Raw genomic sequence first — 16796 nt, 5'->3', positions numbered from 1 at the left:
TGTATGGAGGAATCTATGAATGTTTTACGGGAGCTGTTTTGGCTAGCCATTGAAGCGAAGGTTGAAGGACTGGAGCCTCCGCCGCCGATGGATAAAAGGGTTTTGACTGAAGGGTTTTTTTGCTGCACGGTTTGGGTGAAGGTTGAGAATTGAACTGCGTTTGTGGAAGCAATGGTGACTTTGTAGGTGGTGGAGTCTAGATCGGCAAAGGCACAAAAGAGATGGGTGAAAAGGGTGGAATCTATGCTTGACACCGGGAATTCGCTGCCGGGAAACCAGTATGCAGCTTTCACGATAGTCGTCTGCCCTGCAGAGAGGTGGAGTTGGAGAAGGAAAAGGAAGGTTGAAAGCACATATGCAAGTGTTTTCGAAGCCATTGCAAGGGAATTGTAGGCAGTGTACTATTCCTTGGAGCTTTGAGATCATACGTATATATAGCTTTTTCTTCTTCTGCTTTTTCCCCGATTTTGAGTTAATTAATTATCTGAATTTTATTTTTTTTGCCTTTGATAGTACAATATATATTAAGAAGGCAAATTGCGTATAAGATAGTGTGGTTGAACTTTAATTTTAATCAAGCCATTGACAGTTTCAATGAAGACTTTATTAGAGGGAGTTTTATTATCATATAGAGGTCAAAAGAATTAATGAAAGGATATATATATCATTTATTACGCGTACGTATAGCTTGCTATAGCATAAATTACCGAATTAAGCAGTAGTCTATAACATAGCTTTGGTCTAAAATGTCAGCTTAATTACAATTATCCAAAGAAAAGAAGATGGATAAAGGATACGAGGGATATGGATGAACTTTTTTCTTTTTCTTTTTTTTTTTTGGATGAATAGAACCAGATGCATTGAGATTGAGACACGTGTTTTTTTGTGTTTTGCTATGGGACATATGCCCCAATTTCAATGAGTTTAGTTCTAACTAGAATTAGACACAAACAAAACCCCAATACGAGCTCCGTTAACAATCAATTTTGTTTTCCCTATCCGGATTCTGAGTTAAGAGATGTTCTAACTTAATTCACCCACCCTAATAGAATATTAGGTACATTATCAATAAAAGTAATTGTATAAGCATCAAAGTGAAATTACAAGACTTCAACCTTGATCCAATTCACTTACTATAATCTCAATAAAGTTTTCAAATGCTTCACATGATCCCAAGGGTAATATGATCAAGGTTTAACCAAACTAATATCTAACAATATTAAGATTTTTGATTATCAATGGTTAGGCTTTAACAATTAGTATAAGAGCCAACACACATCATGGGTTTAAGTCACAAAATAGAATGGACCGTTGTAGATATTAGGTCATGAGGGTTAAGGGTGTATCAAATCAATGATTAGGCCTTGACACACTCCTATCCATGTGATTTTGAAATCATTCACAAGGATATTTTGAGTTTTTTCACTACTTGCATGGTTGTGACCATTCTAGCTAGTACATGGGGGCTCTCAACTTTGGGGTAGGGAGTAGTGTATATAAGATAAGTCAATGTTTTCTTAGCGATCAGGTTGTCCGGCCTTATGGTCCCTTCTCCAAGCAGTACAAGCCAACAAATTAATTAAACGGATATATATGTGGAATATTAATTATTTTACAATGCTATGTCGGTGATGAACTGGCTAAATGGTCAATGGGAATTGGAGGCACTATATATAGCTAGATTGGTCCATTTAATTTGTCTGTGGTGGAGAAGGTTGACACATTGTTGCCTAATACTTTGTATTTATATATCACTTACCCCAGTTGGTAGGCTTCCTCTATCTTCCTCCCTTGATGTTGACAAAGATGAAAGATGGTTCTTGTTTTTTTTGTGATTTAATAATAGGGTTAATAACTTTTTAGTACTTGGATTTTAATGTTTTTTTTTTTTTTTTTTCTTAGGTTTTAAAAAATGACAAATCTAGTACCTCAGATTTTAGAAAGACCGAATCATCACCTTCGTTAATTTCCGTCAATCCCCACTAAGGAAAGTCCACTTCATCGCCATTTATATCGCGACATGTGTCATTAAAATTAAAAATAATTAAAAATTAAAAAAATAATAATAATAATAATAAAAAAAATTAAAAAATTAAAGATTCACTGAAAATTCATCAAGATCGTCTTTTGACTCTTCCTTCACGGATTCTTCAGTCTCCTTCCACACTTCCTCATCCTCGCAACCACTCCGAAAATCTTCCTCATCTTCTTCCCTCAATATATTCAGGGGAGATATATGACCAACAACTGCCTGATCCTCCATTTCCAATTCCAGTTTCTCAAATAACCCACAATAGCTCTGCCACTCCAATACTCCTATATGTGATTAATATCAAAATCTAAGCATGACCCATCTGGAAATCAGTGTTTCAGCAACTTTATTTCCCAAAATCACAAAGAAAACTTCATGTCAAACAGTGATCTTTCAGCTCCTATTGCTAGACCGCAATACGAGGAAAACCCATCCAAAACTGCACCAAAAATCACAGAGGAAGAATGATATCAAAACAGTGATCTCTCAGCGTCTTAAAAACAAAAAAAGGGTCTATAACGACGTCCTCTCGATCTACTTTCTCAGCAACGGGAGTGATATTCTCGCCGGTAACTTTTTAATTTTTTAATTTTTTTTTTTAGGTTTAGTTTTTTTATTATTATTATTTTTATTTTTAATTATTTTGAATTTTATGACACGTGTCGCGATATAAATAACGATAAAGTGGACTTCCGTTAGTGGGGATTGATGGAAATTAACGGAGGTGGTAATTCGGTCTTTTCCAAAATCTGAGGTACTAGATTTGTCATGTTTTAAAACCTAAGGAGAAAAATAAAAACATTAAAACCCAGGTACCAAAAATGTTATTAACCCTTAATAATATTATAAGTTTTTTTTTTTTTTTTTTTTTTTTTTTAATGGTAAAGTTGAAATCATGATGAATACATTTATGAATCACACTAAAATTTAGGGCCGAAATGGCCTACCTAGGTGGTTCCGGTTAGTGGTTTTAAGTTTTGAAAAAATTGCTAACCATTAATCGTTAATCACTAATTGCCAACTGCTTATAATAATAATAATACATGCAACGACGTCATATATATATATGAATTTAGAAAGGATGTCGTAGGTAGTAGGGTATTGTCGTATTACCATAGAAGCGACGTTGTTTTGTTTTGTCTTTTTAATTTTTATTTCTTTTTAAATGTTTTTTTTTTAAAAAAAAAACAGTTAGCAGTTATTAGGGTTATTAACAACTAATCGCTGGTTTAACTGCCTAGTTAGTAGCGATTAGTTGAAACTACTAACCGCCTAGGCAGTTATGGTTAGCGATTTTAGCCAATAACCGCTAACCGTAACTACATTTTTACTCTTACTAAAAACTATGAACAGTGTATAGAGACCAATAAACCTAACAATAGAATGAATAACCTATTAGTACAACCTAATGCTTAAGCCACATAAGCTAGAGAGGTGTCTCGTGTGGAGGGCTATTTTGTAGCATAGGTTAGAAAAATCAAATTAACAAGCAAAAACATTCTGATGGCCGCTTTGCACAGCCAAACCTTAGAATAGATGTTGGGTTTGATGTCCAGTATAACTAGTAATAGGTTAGGTATAGGGTTTAGGGTTCTTGCATTTGTTCTTATATCCTGAATTTTGAAACCCTAGCTCGAAATGATGATACTTAATGTTTCATTGCTGACAATTCTTTTATGGTTTTTGAATTGAAGCACGATGATTGGAATCTTGAAGAAGATACAAAGGCACTTCAATTTCTGCAGGTAACTTTCTCTCTTTGATCTTTGACTTTTGTTGGACCTAAAAATTGTATTTAGAATTTAAACAGGAAAAAAAATTAAGAATATCATAATGTTAAGTTTTGGGATTTGTAATAGATTGAAGTTCATTGCTTTGGAATTATGGTTATGGTATAACAATTTCGTGGGTAATTAAATACATAAGCGGAAATTTTGATGGGTAATTAAGTAAAGTAAGTAAAGTGGGTAATTAAGCAGAAATTCTAAGGCATAATTTGTAAACCGGTTTTTTAAGAGTGAACCAGTCATTAAATTAGCTTAATTAAAAGCATTTAATTATATTTCAATAATTTTCCTTATATGTGATTTCATTAAGTTTACAAATTTAATGTACGATATTATTTTCTTAGAATTTATTACTTTCCAAAACTATATAAAGACAACATTTAGAATTTAAAAACATACTACTCATAATCGGCCATATAAGTCATAAAAGAAATAAAAAATAAAAAATACCATATAGCCCATTTTTTTTAAAAGGCTATTTTTTTTCTTTATACTTCTCATTTTAAACCATGTATATATATCTAAAGGAACAAATTTTTAATAAAACAAAAAAAAAAAATTGTTTATTTTCCTCTATATATATATATGTATATTTTCAAATGTTCAAAATTATATTTGTTTGATTTGTATTGAAATATTATAGATGCCACACTAAAAATATTAAATATTCATACTAATTTTCTATATTATAATCCATGTATTCTTCTTGCTTTTTTTTTTTTTTTTTTTAACAATATATAGAATTTGGTGCTAGGAAATTGGAAACAGAGTACCAAAAAGTGCTGATATGTTTTTTTCAATAGATATCACACTAAAAATATTAAATATTCTTACTACTTTTTTATATTATAATTTGTGTATTCTTCTTGCTTTTTTATTATTTTTAATTTTTTATACTTTTCAATTTAAATCATATATACTTATACGAACAATGATTTAAACATGTTTTAATGTATATGAATTAAACTAAATAAAGGCTCTTATGGTTTACTTGATTTTTTGTTTTGTTTATGTGATTTAGTCGATTTTTTACCTCTTTTTTTTTTTTTTTTTTTTGAAGAAGAAGAAGAAGAAGAAAAGACTGCCTTCTCATTGATTAATTCAAACCAGCTGGAGCATATCGCTCCAACTGTAAAAGAAATATTAAGCATTGTACCTTATGTGTTGATTAATTTGATTGCGTTAAAGGTTTAGTGAAAGATTTTGTTTTGTATTTATAAAAAAATATTTTGTTTAGTTTGCTTTGTATTTTTTTAGAATGTTTAGAATTATATGAATTTTCATTTTCATTGAAATATAATAGTATCAGACTAATAATATTAAAAACTAATGCTTTGATAATCAAAATCCACATGTTTTCATCTTGCGATTATTTTCATTTTAAATTACCCACTTGAGAACAAATATTTTAACATTTTTACAAATATGTTGTAATTCATTTGAATGTTTTATGAGATTTTCTTTTTTTTTTCGTTTGTGTTATACTAAAATTTTCAAGCAAAAGAAAACAAAAAATTATTTGATTACTGTGCAAAAAAAAATCATTTTTTTGGAAACATAAAATAGATAATTAAGTGTTCAATTTGATGTGAGAAGCTTTATTTAATTACATTATATGTTGAGTAAAATTTTTTTTATTATTTTGTTTCTTTTTCTCTATGTTTTTTTTCTTCTTCTTCAAATGTTCAGAAGTATACGAGTTTTATTTGTATTGAAATATAATAAGTATGACACAAACAATATAATAGATTCTTACTAATTTCTATTAATGCTTTGAAAATCAGAATCCAACTTTTATTCTTGCTATTTTTTTTTTTCTCTTTATACTTCTTTTCATTTTAAACTACTCCGACGGGAACAAAGATTTTACCATGTTTTAGTTTATATAAATTAAACTAAATTTAAAAGTCTTATGTTTTAATTCATCTGTGTGTGATTGTGTCATTAAGTACATGTTCAGAACACTTCAAAAAATAAATGCATATTCAATAATGTACTGGTGTATAATCTTTAGTATGCCTTTTCGTTAAAAGATGCATGATAAATTTTTTCACATAAAAAGTAAGATGGGGATGCGTTTAAATTATAAAGATGAATCTCGTGCATAACGCGGGTTATGTCTTAGTTACCATAGAAATGACATCATTTTGTTTCTTTTTTAAAAAAAAAAATTAAAAATTAAAAATTAAAAAATTAAAATTTTCTTTTAAAAAGCAGTTAACGATTATTAGAGTTACTAAGCTCTCACCGTCGGTTCACCGCCTAGGTGGTCACGGTTAACAATTTTAGCTAATAACCGCCAACCGAAACTACATTTTCACCCTTTCTACAATCTATACATAAAGGAACCGTATATAGACCAATAAACCTAACAGTAGAATGAATAACCTATTAGTACAACCTAATGCTACCTTAAGCCACATAAGCTAGAGAAGTGTCTCGTGTGGAGGGCTATTTTGTAGCATAGGTTAGAAAAATCAAATTAAATAAGCAAAAACATTATGATGGCCGCTTTGGACAGCCAAACCTTGGAATAGATGTTGGGTTTGACGTCCAGTATAACTAGTAATAGGATAGGTACTATATATGCTTAATTACAAGATAAATATGTTTACTTTTCTACAAAAAGAAATTAAAAGCATTTAAGTTTTTCTAATCTTAAATGGTTTTAATTTCTTTTTGTAGAAAAGTAAACATATTTATCTTGTAATTAAGCATATATAGTACCTATCCTATTACTAGTTATACTGGACGTCAAACCCAACATCTATTCTAAGGTTTGGCTGTCCAAACCTTTAAAACCATTTAAGTTAAAAGCTATAGTGTCGTACCTAAAGCCGTGAACCCGATACTTATTATAGGCCAAGCTGCTTTGAAGACATATAAAGTACGATGGTAGGCACGTGTTAGTATGTAATTCGAGTCATGTCATCCACTAAAAAAAAATTAACTCTTTAATTATGTAATTGGACGAAATTAGAGATTCAATTTTAAGAACGTCGTATTGTATAAAAGAATTTTAAGGGCCAAAGAAAAAAAAAAGATCTAAATTATTTTTTCTAACAAATATTAAAGATTAAAAAATATTTTGCCGTTATATGGATTCAATTGGACTAGAATCCATATTCAACAATTTCACCACTAAGTTTTCCTTTTTTATTAAATAATATGTATTTTATCATTTTTAATATTAACAAGGACCAATGGCTCCTCCCCTCCATCCTCCCCGCGCTCATCGGCTCTGCCCGCTTCCACTGGCACCTTCGGCATCTTTTTTTGGGCAACCATGCACTGATGTGTGGTCTGTTGCGCTCCGGCCAAATTCTTTCGGCGGCCTTCCTTTTGTGTTTGTAGGCTTTTTATGTCTTTTGCACTCCGGCCATAATCTTCCAACAATTTCCTTCCGCTCCTCACTCCGATAGTGTTGCTGGTTTGTGGGTTTTTGTTACTTTGTTATTTTCTTGTATTTTCGTGTATGTTTTGTTGTCTTAGCCTTTGGTATGAGGATGTGAATAATTTTATAGCTTTCGGATCGTGAAGGAAATAGTTTGGGTGTGGGATTTTTGTTCATGCCTGGGAAATACGCTACCTTTGCCCCGTAAGGAGTTTGCATAGAGTAGACATGTTTTATAAGCTGAAGATTGGGCAAGCTTTGCGGATTTTTGACGTCATAGATAGGATTTCAATGTAAGATCTGTATGTTTTAGGCCTTTTATAACGTGTAATCTTTCAACTTCGGATATAATCTTTCAAAACTTTATGTTATGTGATTGTAAGAGTTTTTATGCTCTTAATTATTCTATTAATGAAATCAGAATGATTTTCCTTAAAATAAAAAATAAAAATAAAAAATCTAAAAGGTATTAAAAAAGAAATTATCATTTTATCACGACTACTATTTGAAAAATTTTATCACCTAGGCCCTACAATTTTAGGCAACTAGTGATTTACGTGTAGGCCCTAGGATTTTAATCACGTACTTCAGCCATATCCGTTGACTAGCTGAGTCACTCTGAGACAAAGAAGCCCCCTATGTTAAGCGCGTTGGTGCACGCGTCCACTCTCTGCTGTCTCTCCAGTTCCTCTCCCTCCGCTTCGTCCAACCCCAACTCCTCCACTCGCTCTCCCATGTCTGCCTCCACTCGAATCGCAGTCGTCGGCGACGTCGTGAGTCTCTCTCTCTCTCTCTCTTGCATTTGTTCTTGACTGAATTTTGAAACCCTAGCTCGAAATGATGATACTTGCTCCATTGCTGACAATTCTTTTATGGTTTTTGAAGCACGATGATTGGAATCTTGAAGAAGATACAAAGGCACTTCAATTTCTGCAGGTAATTTTCTCTCTTTGATCTTTGACTTTTGTTGGACCCAAAAATTGTATTTAGAATTTCAACAGGAAAAAAAATTAAGTTTTGGGATTTGTAATAGATTGAAATTCATTGCTTTGGAATTATGGTTATGATATAACAATTTCATGGGTAATTAAATACATAAGCAGAAATTTTGATGGGTAATTAAGTAAAGTGAGTAATGTTAAATATTAGTTGTGAAGAAGTGAATTATGTTAACTTAACTTCCAAATGCACCCAAAAGAAAAAAAAAAAAAAAGTGTGTTCTAATTACTGCCAATTGTATTTTGCTTTTTAGTTTTCCTTCATATGTGTTGTTTTAGCTTTATGTGATAAAAAATTGTGTGTTTATCTCATTTAATATGGGTTTGTGGTGAAATGCAGCCGGATTTGGTGCTGTTTACAGGCAGGTTCCATTCTCCCTCGCTGATCACCTATCTTGCATTCGTTTATATCTTTAAGTTCATTTAGCCTGTTTAACCGGTAACCTAAGTGGCCTGGAAATGTATATGGAAGAGCTGTGTCAATGTTAGACCCCAGAATTCGTGACACTTCCATATGTCTGACGAACTCTAGACTTATCCATACATTCAAATAAATTTTGCGCACTTAACCAACACTGAGTGTGTCCACAGAATGCCAAGTTTGCGCCTTGTTTTTGTATCTGGGCAAGATAGGTGGTAAGATCTATTTTCACTTGCTGATTTAAATTGCCTAAATCTTTCTTCTGTTTTGCTTTGTGTTCGGCCTCTTTTCCCGGGATTTTGTTCAGGTGATTTTGGTAATGAGAATGTTGAACTTGTTCAAAGTATTGCAAGTCTTGAATTTGCTAAAGCAGTTATATTGGGAAACCATGATTCCTGGTTTACTCAACAGTTTTCTGTCAAGTAAGTTTTTATTCTTACCTATCAAAAAAAAAAAGTTTTTATTCTATTTCCCTGTAAGTAATTCCCTTCTTGGGTAGAACTAGTGTATTGGTATGTTTCAATTATTAATGATATGCTTATTAGAGGGCTTCTTTTACTCTTATATTTTGTACACTTTATTAGCTTGGTTATGTTGTTGCCACAATTTTTTTTAAAATAGAATTGGTTATGTTCTTTTACTCTCCTCTTCGCACATGTGTCATGCACATTTAAAGCTGATAACTACATTTCTGATTAGTTAAAGTAAGTTCTAATATGGATTCACTAATAGTCGGCTTAATTAAGTCCTTGATTTGAATACCAGGAAGAAGGACAGAGTTCAACTTCAGCTTGAGTGGTGAGATTATTCTACTTCTAAGATTGTCAAATATTCTGAAAAGTCCTTTTTGTATCTAATATATTGTTTCTCTTTTTTATTAGTCAATTAGCTTGACAATATAACCATGATGACATGGTCGGCAATTTCATCTTCTTCTTTTTTGCCCGTTTCTTTTTCTTTTTCTTTTTGTGTTTTTTCATTTTCTATAAAATCTATCCCATGAAGGGACGGGCTAATACCAGAAGCCTTGGATTCACATGTTGGAGGGCAAGTTCTGTTGACTAATTATTGAAGATTCTTTGCCTATATTGACCACCATATTGAGATTACTGTAGATAGTCGATTACTCCTGAATTGCCAAATGTGCTAATAAACAAGCCAAATGGATGTCATCCCTTGAATATGGCCCCAAGTCTTGGGCCTTTAGTTCTTACCGGAAATCCCGATTGCTGTACTCAGCAGACCATTTTTCCAAGTACTTTTGCTGTACTATAAAATAATTTTGAAGGACCTTCTAAAAACAGCAATTTGTGGTAAAAAGGTAAATTATGATTGGAGAAAGGGATATCGTAAATTGACTAGTGGATCTCTTTAGCTGCTTGAGAAGTTCCTGATAAGATCTGTAAACTGTGTTTGGAAAGCCCATTGCTTACGAAACCATGGCAGTTATGGGAAAATGCAAATAGGGCATAGTAAATTTCACGGCATTGCTAGAAAATTCTGATGAATGAATAAACCGACTGATTATTTTCTTAGAAGGGTACGTTTTATGTTTGAATCATTTAAGAATTGTGTTAACACTGAAAATACTTTTTGCAACCAATCAGTCTCGGTGAGGAACATGTAGCTTATCGGCGTTTAGACTTTCCTCTGATAAAACTAAGTGTTGTGGGTGGACGGCCATTTTCTTGTGGAGGAGAGAAGTTGTTTCGGAAAAGGCTTCTGTCTGCAAGGTATGTCTTGTGTTGCAGCAACTTTTTCTGAAATTGGAATTTTATTGCCACTTTCAAATGTCAAAGTTATAAACAGTTCGCTTTATCTGCATCACACCATCTTTCTATTGCGCCCTCTTGTTTATGAAGTAATTACGTGATTATCTCTATAGTTTGTTTTATAAATAATATTGATTGTTCCTAACATTATCTCCTTGTATATTAAATCTGAATTTCAAGCATCCCTGTTGCATGAGCTTGTTGGACATCTATTCTCTTCATAGGCATCAGCTGCTATAGAACTAGAGTGAAACTACTTCTTTTAGCATGCAGATGAGATGTTAAAATATGGAGTCTCACTCTTGTTGTTGTCATTCTAACTTAAATTGCAACTTATCAATTTGGAATTTGCTCTTAGATATGGAGTTGAGGACATGGATGGAAGTGCTAAGAGAATCTATAAAGCTGCTTTCGGCACACCAGAGGGCCATTTGGCTATATTTCTTGCACATAATGGACCTACAGGTGTATCAGTCTGACAAAAAAAATTTTAGTTCAGCTATCTGGACAATTTGTCAATATTACTTAAAAAGAAAATTTATGGGCAGGTCTTGGTTCTAATTTGGATGACATCTGTGGAAAAGATTGGGTTTTGGGGGGAGGTGACCATGGTGATCCTGGTAATTTTACTAGTTTTCAGCTTATTTTTGGTGTTATTGAAGCCTGGATGGTGGCTCTTTCACTGTGAAGGCCGGATTACTTTTGAGGTTTTGGTGTTCTACACTGCACACTACATTTACTTCACTATCCTGCTTTGCCTTTTGGCTTGCTGTACTTGGTGACCCTTCAAACCTAATGAGGTTGATTATTGCATTTTATTCATCTCTTGTAAGAGAAAATAATGTCTTTACCTTGCAATTTTATCTAATGGTACAGATCTAGCACAAGCTATATCCCTCCTCAAAGAGACTGGCAAGGTCTGTATCCCAATGGTTGTCTTTGGTCACATGCATAAAGAGCTGGCATATAGAAATGGCCTCCGGAAAATGATTGTGGTTGGAGCTGACAACACTATATACTTGAATGGGGCCATTGTTCCTAGGGTTAAAAGATTGATTGATGAACAAGACACTGGCGACAGAAGCTTCATGAATATTGAAACTCCTCTTTCAGCACCACCAGAGTCTAGTGGCACTATGAGAGCCTTCACTACAGTAGAAATTTTGGATGGAAGAGTGGATAAAATTGCAGAAACTTGGGTTTCAGTTGTTGGAGATAAGACCACATTAAAAGAAGAGCATGTTTTATTTAAAAGTGGCAACTAGAGCTTTCTTCTTGATTGTATTCCAGTTTCAGTCCATTAAGATCAATACTAAGAACAGAATGTATATGATGAACGTAGTGTCTAGCCAAGGTTATACTATAGTGTAGCTGTTATACCTTGTCATTTGTACCTCTGTTGTTCTTGTGATATAAATCATGTACTCGCCAGACAAAATAAAAAAATAAAAAATAAAAAAATAAAAAAATAAAAAAACCTGTGTGTACGTGCAGCCTCTCATATTCTGCTAAGTTGAAAAGGTAATATTTTATTTTTATTTTACCATGCTAATGTAGTTATACCAATCAACTCTTGTATCAACCTGAAAAAAAAATTCAAAGATTTGTCGACATTGATAAGTCAGCAAAGTAAGATAAAAATAGGTCATATTCGCGTCAATTCAACATAATTTGTTTTTTTAAATGATTTCTGCTAGGTATGTCGTGTCACCCGTTTAATTAACCAGATCATGTTAGGTTTAAAGAGTTTTGACACGATTAATTATTTAAATTATATCCATGTCTATTTGTATATCATATATTATATTCATGACTCGTCACGACTCAAACCTAAACCATAAAACCAATTTTGCCACTCCTACTTTAAGAGGCACATCTTTCTTTGAGGCCAAATAAGACTTTCCAACCTAAAAAAAAACCAATAAGAGACTTCCCATGAATAGTTGAATACTCTGGGCTTGAATATTTGATAACTGGGCGGCTGTTAGGAGTGGTCCAAGCTTATTAATTTGAAAGCTAGATTTTAATTATTCCTTGAAGTTTCAACAACGTGTCATACACTCAATGCCCCATCTCCATCTAACTTTGCATTCTTTTGCCAATATAGGGTAGTGGATACACCAAATCCATCCCACGTTTATATTTTTTACAAGACAAATTTTCTTTTCAGTTTTTGTTTTTTTGTTTTTTTTTTTTATATTTTTTTTTTTTTACAATGATTGATTCATTAACTTATGGGCACTGCTATATCAACCCAATAAATAGTGTGTGATAAGAGGGTAATATTTAACATTATTCATATTGTTGAAACAAGCGACTCATATTCTCTCAGGCATAGAGTATAATACCTAAATACTAGTATGGTTAGCTAGTTGTCGAAACAGAGTGAACGGAGCATAAGCAAAATGAATACATCCGTATAATTAGAGTTTTTCTATAAGTATGTTATGATGTAACATAAATCATTGAATAGTGAAATATAGCTGAATATAGGCACTCAGAGAATATATTATTTTTCACCTTGCTGTAATCTAGCATAGGTTGATTGTATTTATAATATGAAGAGTTACAATACAAATATACAACCTCTCTTGATGAGATAATGTAACCTATCTATACAATTTCAAATATGTTGTCATCCTAATCTAAAGTGTTTAAGTTACAACTTCTTATCTTTAGTCTCTTGAGATAGGACTTGAGATTGAGTTGGTCTCTCATCCATGATATCTTGTTGGTTGCCCCAAATAATTCCACACCTTAGAGGGGTAATCTTTTTGGCTATATTGATGGATCTCACCCATGTCCATCACCCACGCCCACCATCACCACTGTGAAGAAACACATTTCCTCCACTACAATGAATCCAGCCTGTCTACACTGGGAGATGCAAGATCAGATCATCCTCGGCTTCCTCACCTCCGCCATATCGGAGAAGATGATATCTCATGCAGCAAGATGCACAATGTCCAAACAAAGAGTTGAATTCTGAGCCAAGTCCCGCAAGGAGGAATGATTGTTTCTTAAGATCACTGAGAGGTTGATTTACAACTGCAAGGGCATCAATGAGAGTCTGAAACTTGTGGAAATAATCAACAATAGATAGGTTGCCTTTTTTTCAAAGTGGCCAACTAAAAGTGCACGTTTAAGATACGTGCTTTGGATTGAGGACGTGAAAAGGGTCTCTAATTTAGTCTAGGCTTGTTTGGACATTGTGCACTTGTTACATGAGATATCATCTTCTCCAATATGGCGTAGGTGAGGAAGTCGAAGATGATTTGATCTTGCATCTCCCAATGTAGACAAGCTGGATTCATCGTAGTGGAGGAGATGTGTTCCTTCATGGTGGTGATGGTGGGCGGTGGACATGGGTGAGGTCCATCAACATAGCCAAAAAGATTACCCCTCTAAGGTGTGGAATTATTTGGGGCAACTAGGTAGGATGGTTATTCTGGTAAGTTGAGGGTGGGTGAGTTCGGTCAAATAGACGTGCTCTAATACCATGTAAACTCAAAGAATATAATTGATTGTATTTATAATATGAAGAGTTACAATACAAATATATAACCTCTTGAGATAATATAACATTTCTGTACAATTTTAAATATGATGTCATCCTAATCTAAAGTATTTAAGTTAGGGCTTTCTTATCTTGAGTATGTTGACATAAGACTTGAGATTGAGTTGTTCACTCATCCATAATTATCTTGTTGGGGGTATTTATCATTTACATAGCCATTTAAATCTATGTTTCGATTCTATCTTAATCTCTTAAAAGAATTTATTTTTGAGAAAAACTTTAATCTTTGATTTCTTTCGTGCATTATTGCTCTTCCTGGACCCCGCTAGGTGCCGACGTGCCGTGATGAAAAAAATCAGGAGATTTTCATGAAATCCATGGTTTGTAGCTGTAGAGGCAGATATGGCGTCCAAGGTTGACCCTTCTTTTGATGATGTGATGCTCACAAATTCTATCTTTTTCTAACAACAATTCAATCTTCTTTTCTTTTCCCCTCCCAAGCTATTAATCAACACTTATATATATACCTGAAAAGTGATGTTTCATTTTCCTAGATTTCTTCAACTAATTACATTTAAATAATCACAAGTTTGGGTAATACCATTAATCATATGATAATCAATATTATGAATTCTTTCCTACCTACTTCTCTTAACATCTTATTGCACTTGTTTAGAGTTCCCAATGGAGTTTCCTCAAATAATTTAAAAATTACAACAAATTTCTTGACCATATCAAATTATCAACTACCACCTCAAGCCAAATTTTAATTTATAAGAGTGACATTTTTATGTCGGCTAAAGTCCACTTAACCATCTCAAATTACCACTCTAATAATAATCTATCCCTCAAACTATCAATTACAACAATTTACCCCACAAACTATCAAAACAATGATAATGTACCCCGAATGCTAGCAAAATGCCAAAATTACCCCTATAAAATTTTTAATAAGACAAAAATACCCTTAAAATTTTGAAAAAAAAATTTTAATTTTAGTATTTTTGTTTTTATTTTGGTAAGGGTAATTTTGTCATTATGTTAAAATTAAGTGGTACATTGTCATTGTTTTGGTAATTTAAGGGATAAATTGTCGCAATTGATAGTTTGAGGGGTAGATTATCATTTAACTGATAGTTTGAGAAGGTTAAGTGAATTTTACCCTAAATAATTAAATTTGATGATAGATAACTTGGCTGTGCCACGAGGAGTGTCATGTTAATTTGTAAGTCAACATGACATTTACTATGTCAGCTATTAAATAATTAAATTAAAAAATATATATATAAAAATATCAAAACTTTTATTGCAAAATTGTTTAAGCAAGCGATAACTGAGCGATCTTAATTATAAATTGTCACACCAATTTGTAAATAACTTTATAGTAAAAATTGTAACATTCTTATCACCACCCAATTAAATTTGATTGTAGTTGAGTAAAGGAATATAATTTTTCAATTTATAAAAGTTTAAACGATCAAAAGAAGAGTAATATTATAAACTACATTTTTATATCACAATTATCTCACTTTGCTGATTTGGTTGTGTTACTCAGTCTTAAATTTTTTATTTTTTATTTTTTTAACAAAGATTTATTCAAATGCTTACTAGCACTATCACACCAACAAAGTGAAATAGTTATAAAATAATAATAATAATAATAATATTTTTCATTAAAATAAACGTTTGTCCAAACATTAATATCTAAGAGCTAGCTAGCTTTTTTCTACTTTTCTTTTTTCTTGTTTAGTGCACCAACTTCCAAGCAGCCTGTGGGCTTTTTGACCCAATTAGTTTCTTTAGACTAAAGTTAGCCCCCAGTGGAAAACATGAAAGAAAAGGGAAGCAGAAAATTCCAAGCCACCCTGGAGATGGTGTCTTGGGGTTGTCTGGAGATGCCACAGCCGCAGGCCATGGGCAGACCAACCAACTGCAACAATACAAAATTTCTGGCCTTCTTTACTTCACATGGGGAGACAAATGACAATTTAGTGGAGCATTTGGTTGTAAATTCCCTTGTTTTTCTTTTTTAATTCCTATTTGTTTAAACAAATCAGGGTTTCAACTTGTAAATCTATGGGTTGCCACTGCCTACCCGACATCAACATGCTAATTGGTATTCAATAATTATACCCATCTTATAGACACTTAAAAGACAATGACGAAATTAGGAACTTGACTCTAAAGCAGTTGAACTGCATAAAAAAAGACCTTAAATATGCTAAAAAAAAAAATTGTCTTCCTTCCTACTAACCAAATATAGGTTTGGTCATCGATGGATAGTTCAATCAGTTGAGGATCATGCCTCATAAGGCGGAAGTTACTAATTAAAATCACCATTCCTCCTTTATCTCCCCTTATGTAGACACACACACACACACATATATATATATAGGCTTTGTCATGTTATCGCTATGTGCCTAGGTAAGGCAAGTGCCACCAATTAGCCATTAGTTTGGCCCTTGATCGTGCCACGGGAAATTTCTTTGTGGTCCGCCCTTATTCTATTAAGTAATGGCTATTAAGTTGAATCTCATACATTTTGAAAACATATTAACTTAATAGAATAAGTTGAAAAATACTAACATGATTTGAAGCAAAACTTTATCCATCACATGCTCTCTCAACTACCAATCCCAAATTAGACCTTTTTTTTTTTTTTTTTTGTAATTTATATCTATGTATAGATGAGTCAATATCATTGCTTGATGCATATCCTCTCTCTGACAAATAGAGAATATTATTATCTTCATTCCATTTAAATTTTGTGTTTTTTTTTCAACATTTTTCCTACTTTTAAATCCCCAAGGTCCCCTACTCTACTTCCAAAGGCTAGTCAGAATAATTCATACACCTAACAATTATCATATGCCAA

General features: G+C 32.7%; 1 protein-coding gene across 1 annotated transcript; it reads left to right on the top strand.

Annotated features, from left to right (window-relative positions):
* The first annotated feature begins 7826 nt into the window (after positions 1–7826).
* On the top strand, positions 7827–11797 carry LOC132185035 (uncharacterized). Its single transcript, XM_059598853.1, has 9 exons — positions 7827–7986; positions 8099–8149; positions 8552–8573; positions 8940–9054; positions 9398–9430; positions 10240–10365; positions 10763–10869; positions 10953–11024; positions 11281–11797. The coding sequence occupies exons 1-9, from the start codon at positions 7852–7854 to the stop codon at positions 11667–11669; spliced, it is 1050 nt and encodes a 349-aa protein (XP_059454836.1). The 5' UTR covers positions 7827–7851; the 3' UTR covers positions 11670–11797.
* Positions 11798–16796: the final 4999 nt, after the last annotated feature.

Source organism: Corylus avellana, chromosome ca6 (genome assembly GCF_901000735.1).
Source record: "Corylus avellana chromosome ca6, CavTom2PMs-1.0".
Taxonomy (NCBI): Eukaryota; Viridiplantae; Streptophyta; class Magnoliopsida; order Fagales; family Betulaceae; genus Corylus; species Corylus avellana.
The sequence above is the reverse complement of the archived record's forward strand: the minus strand, read 5'-3'. Positions and strand labels throughout refer to the sequence as shown.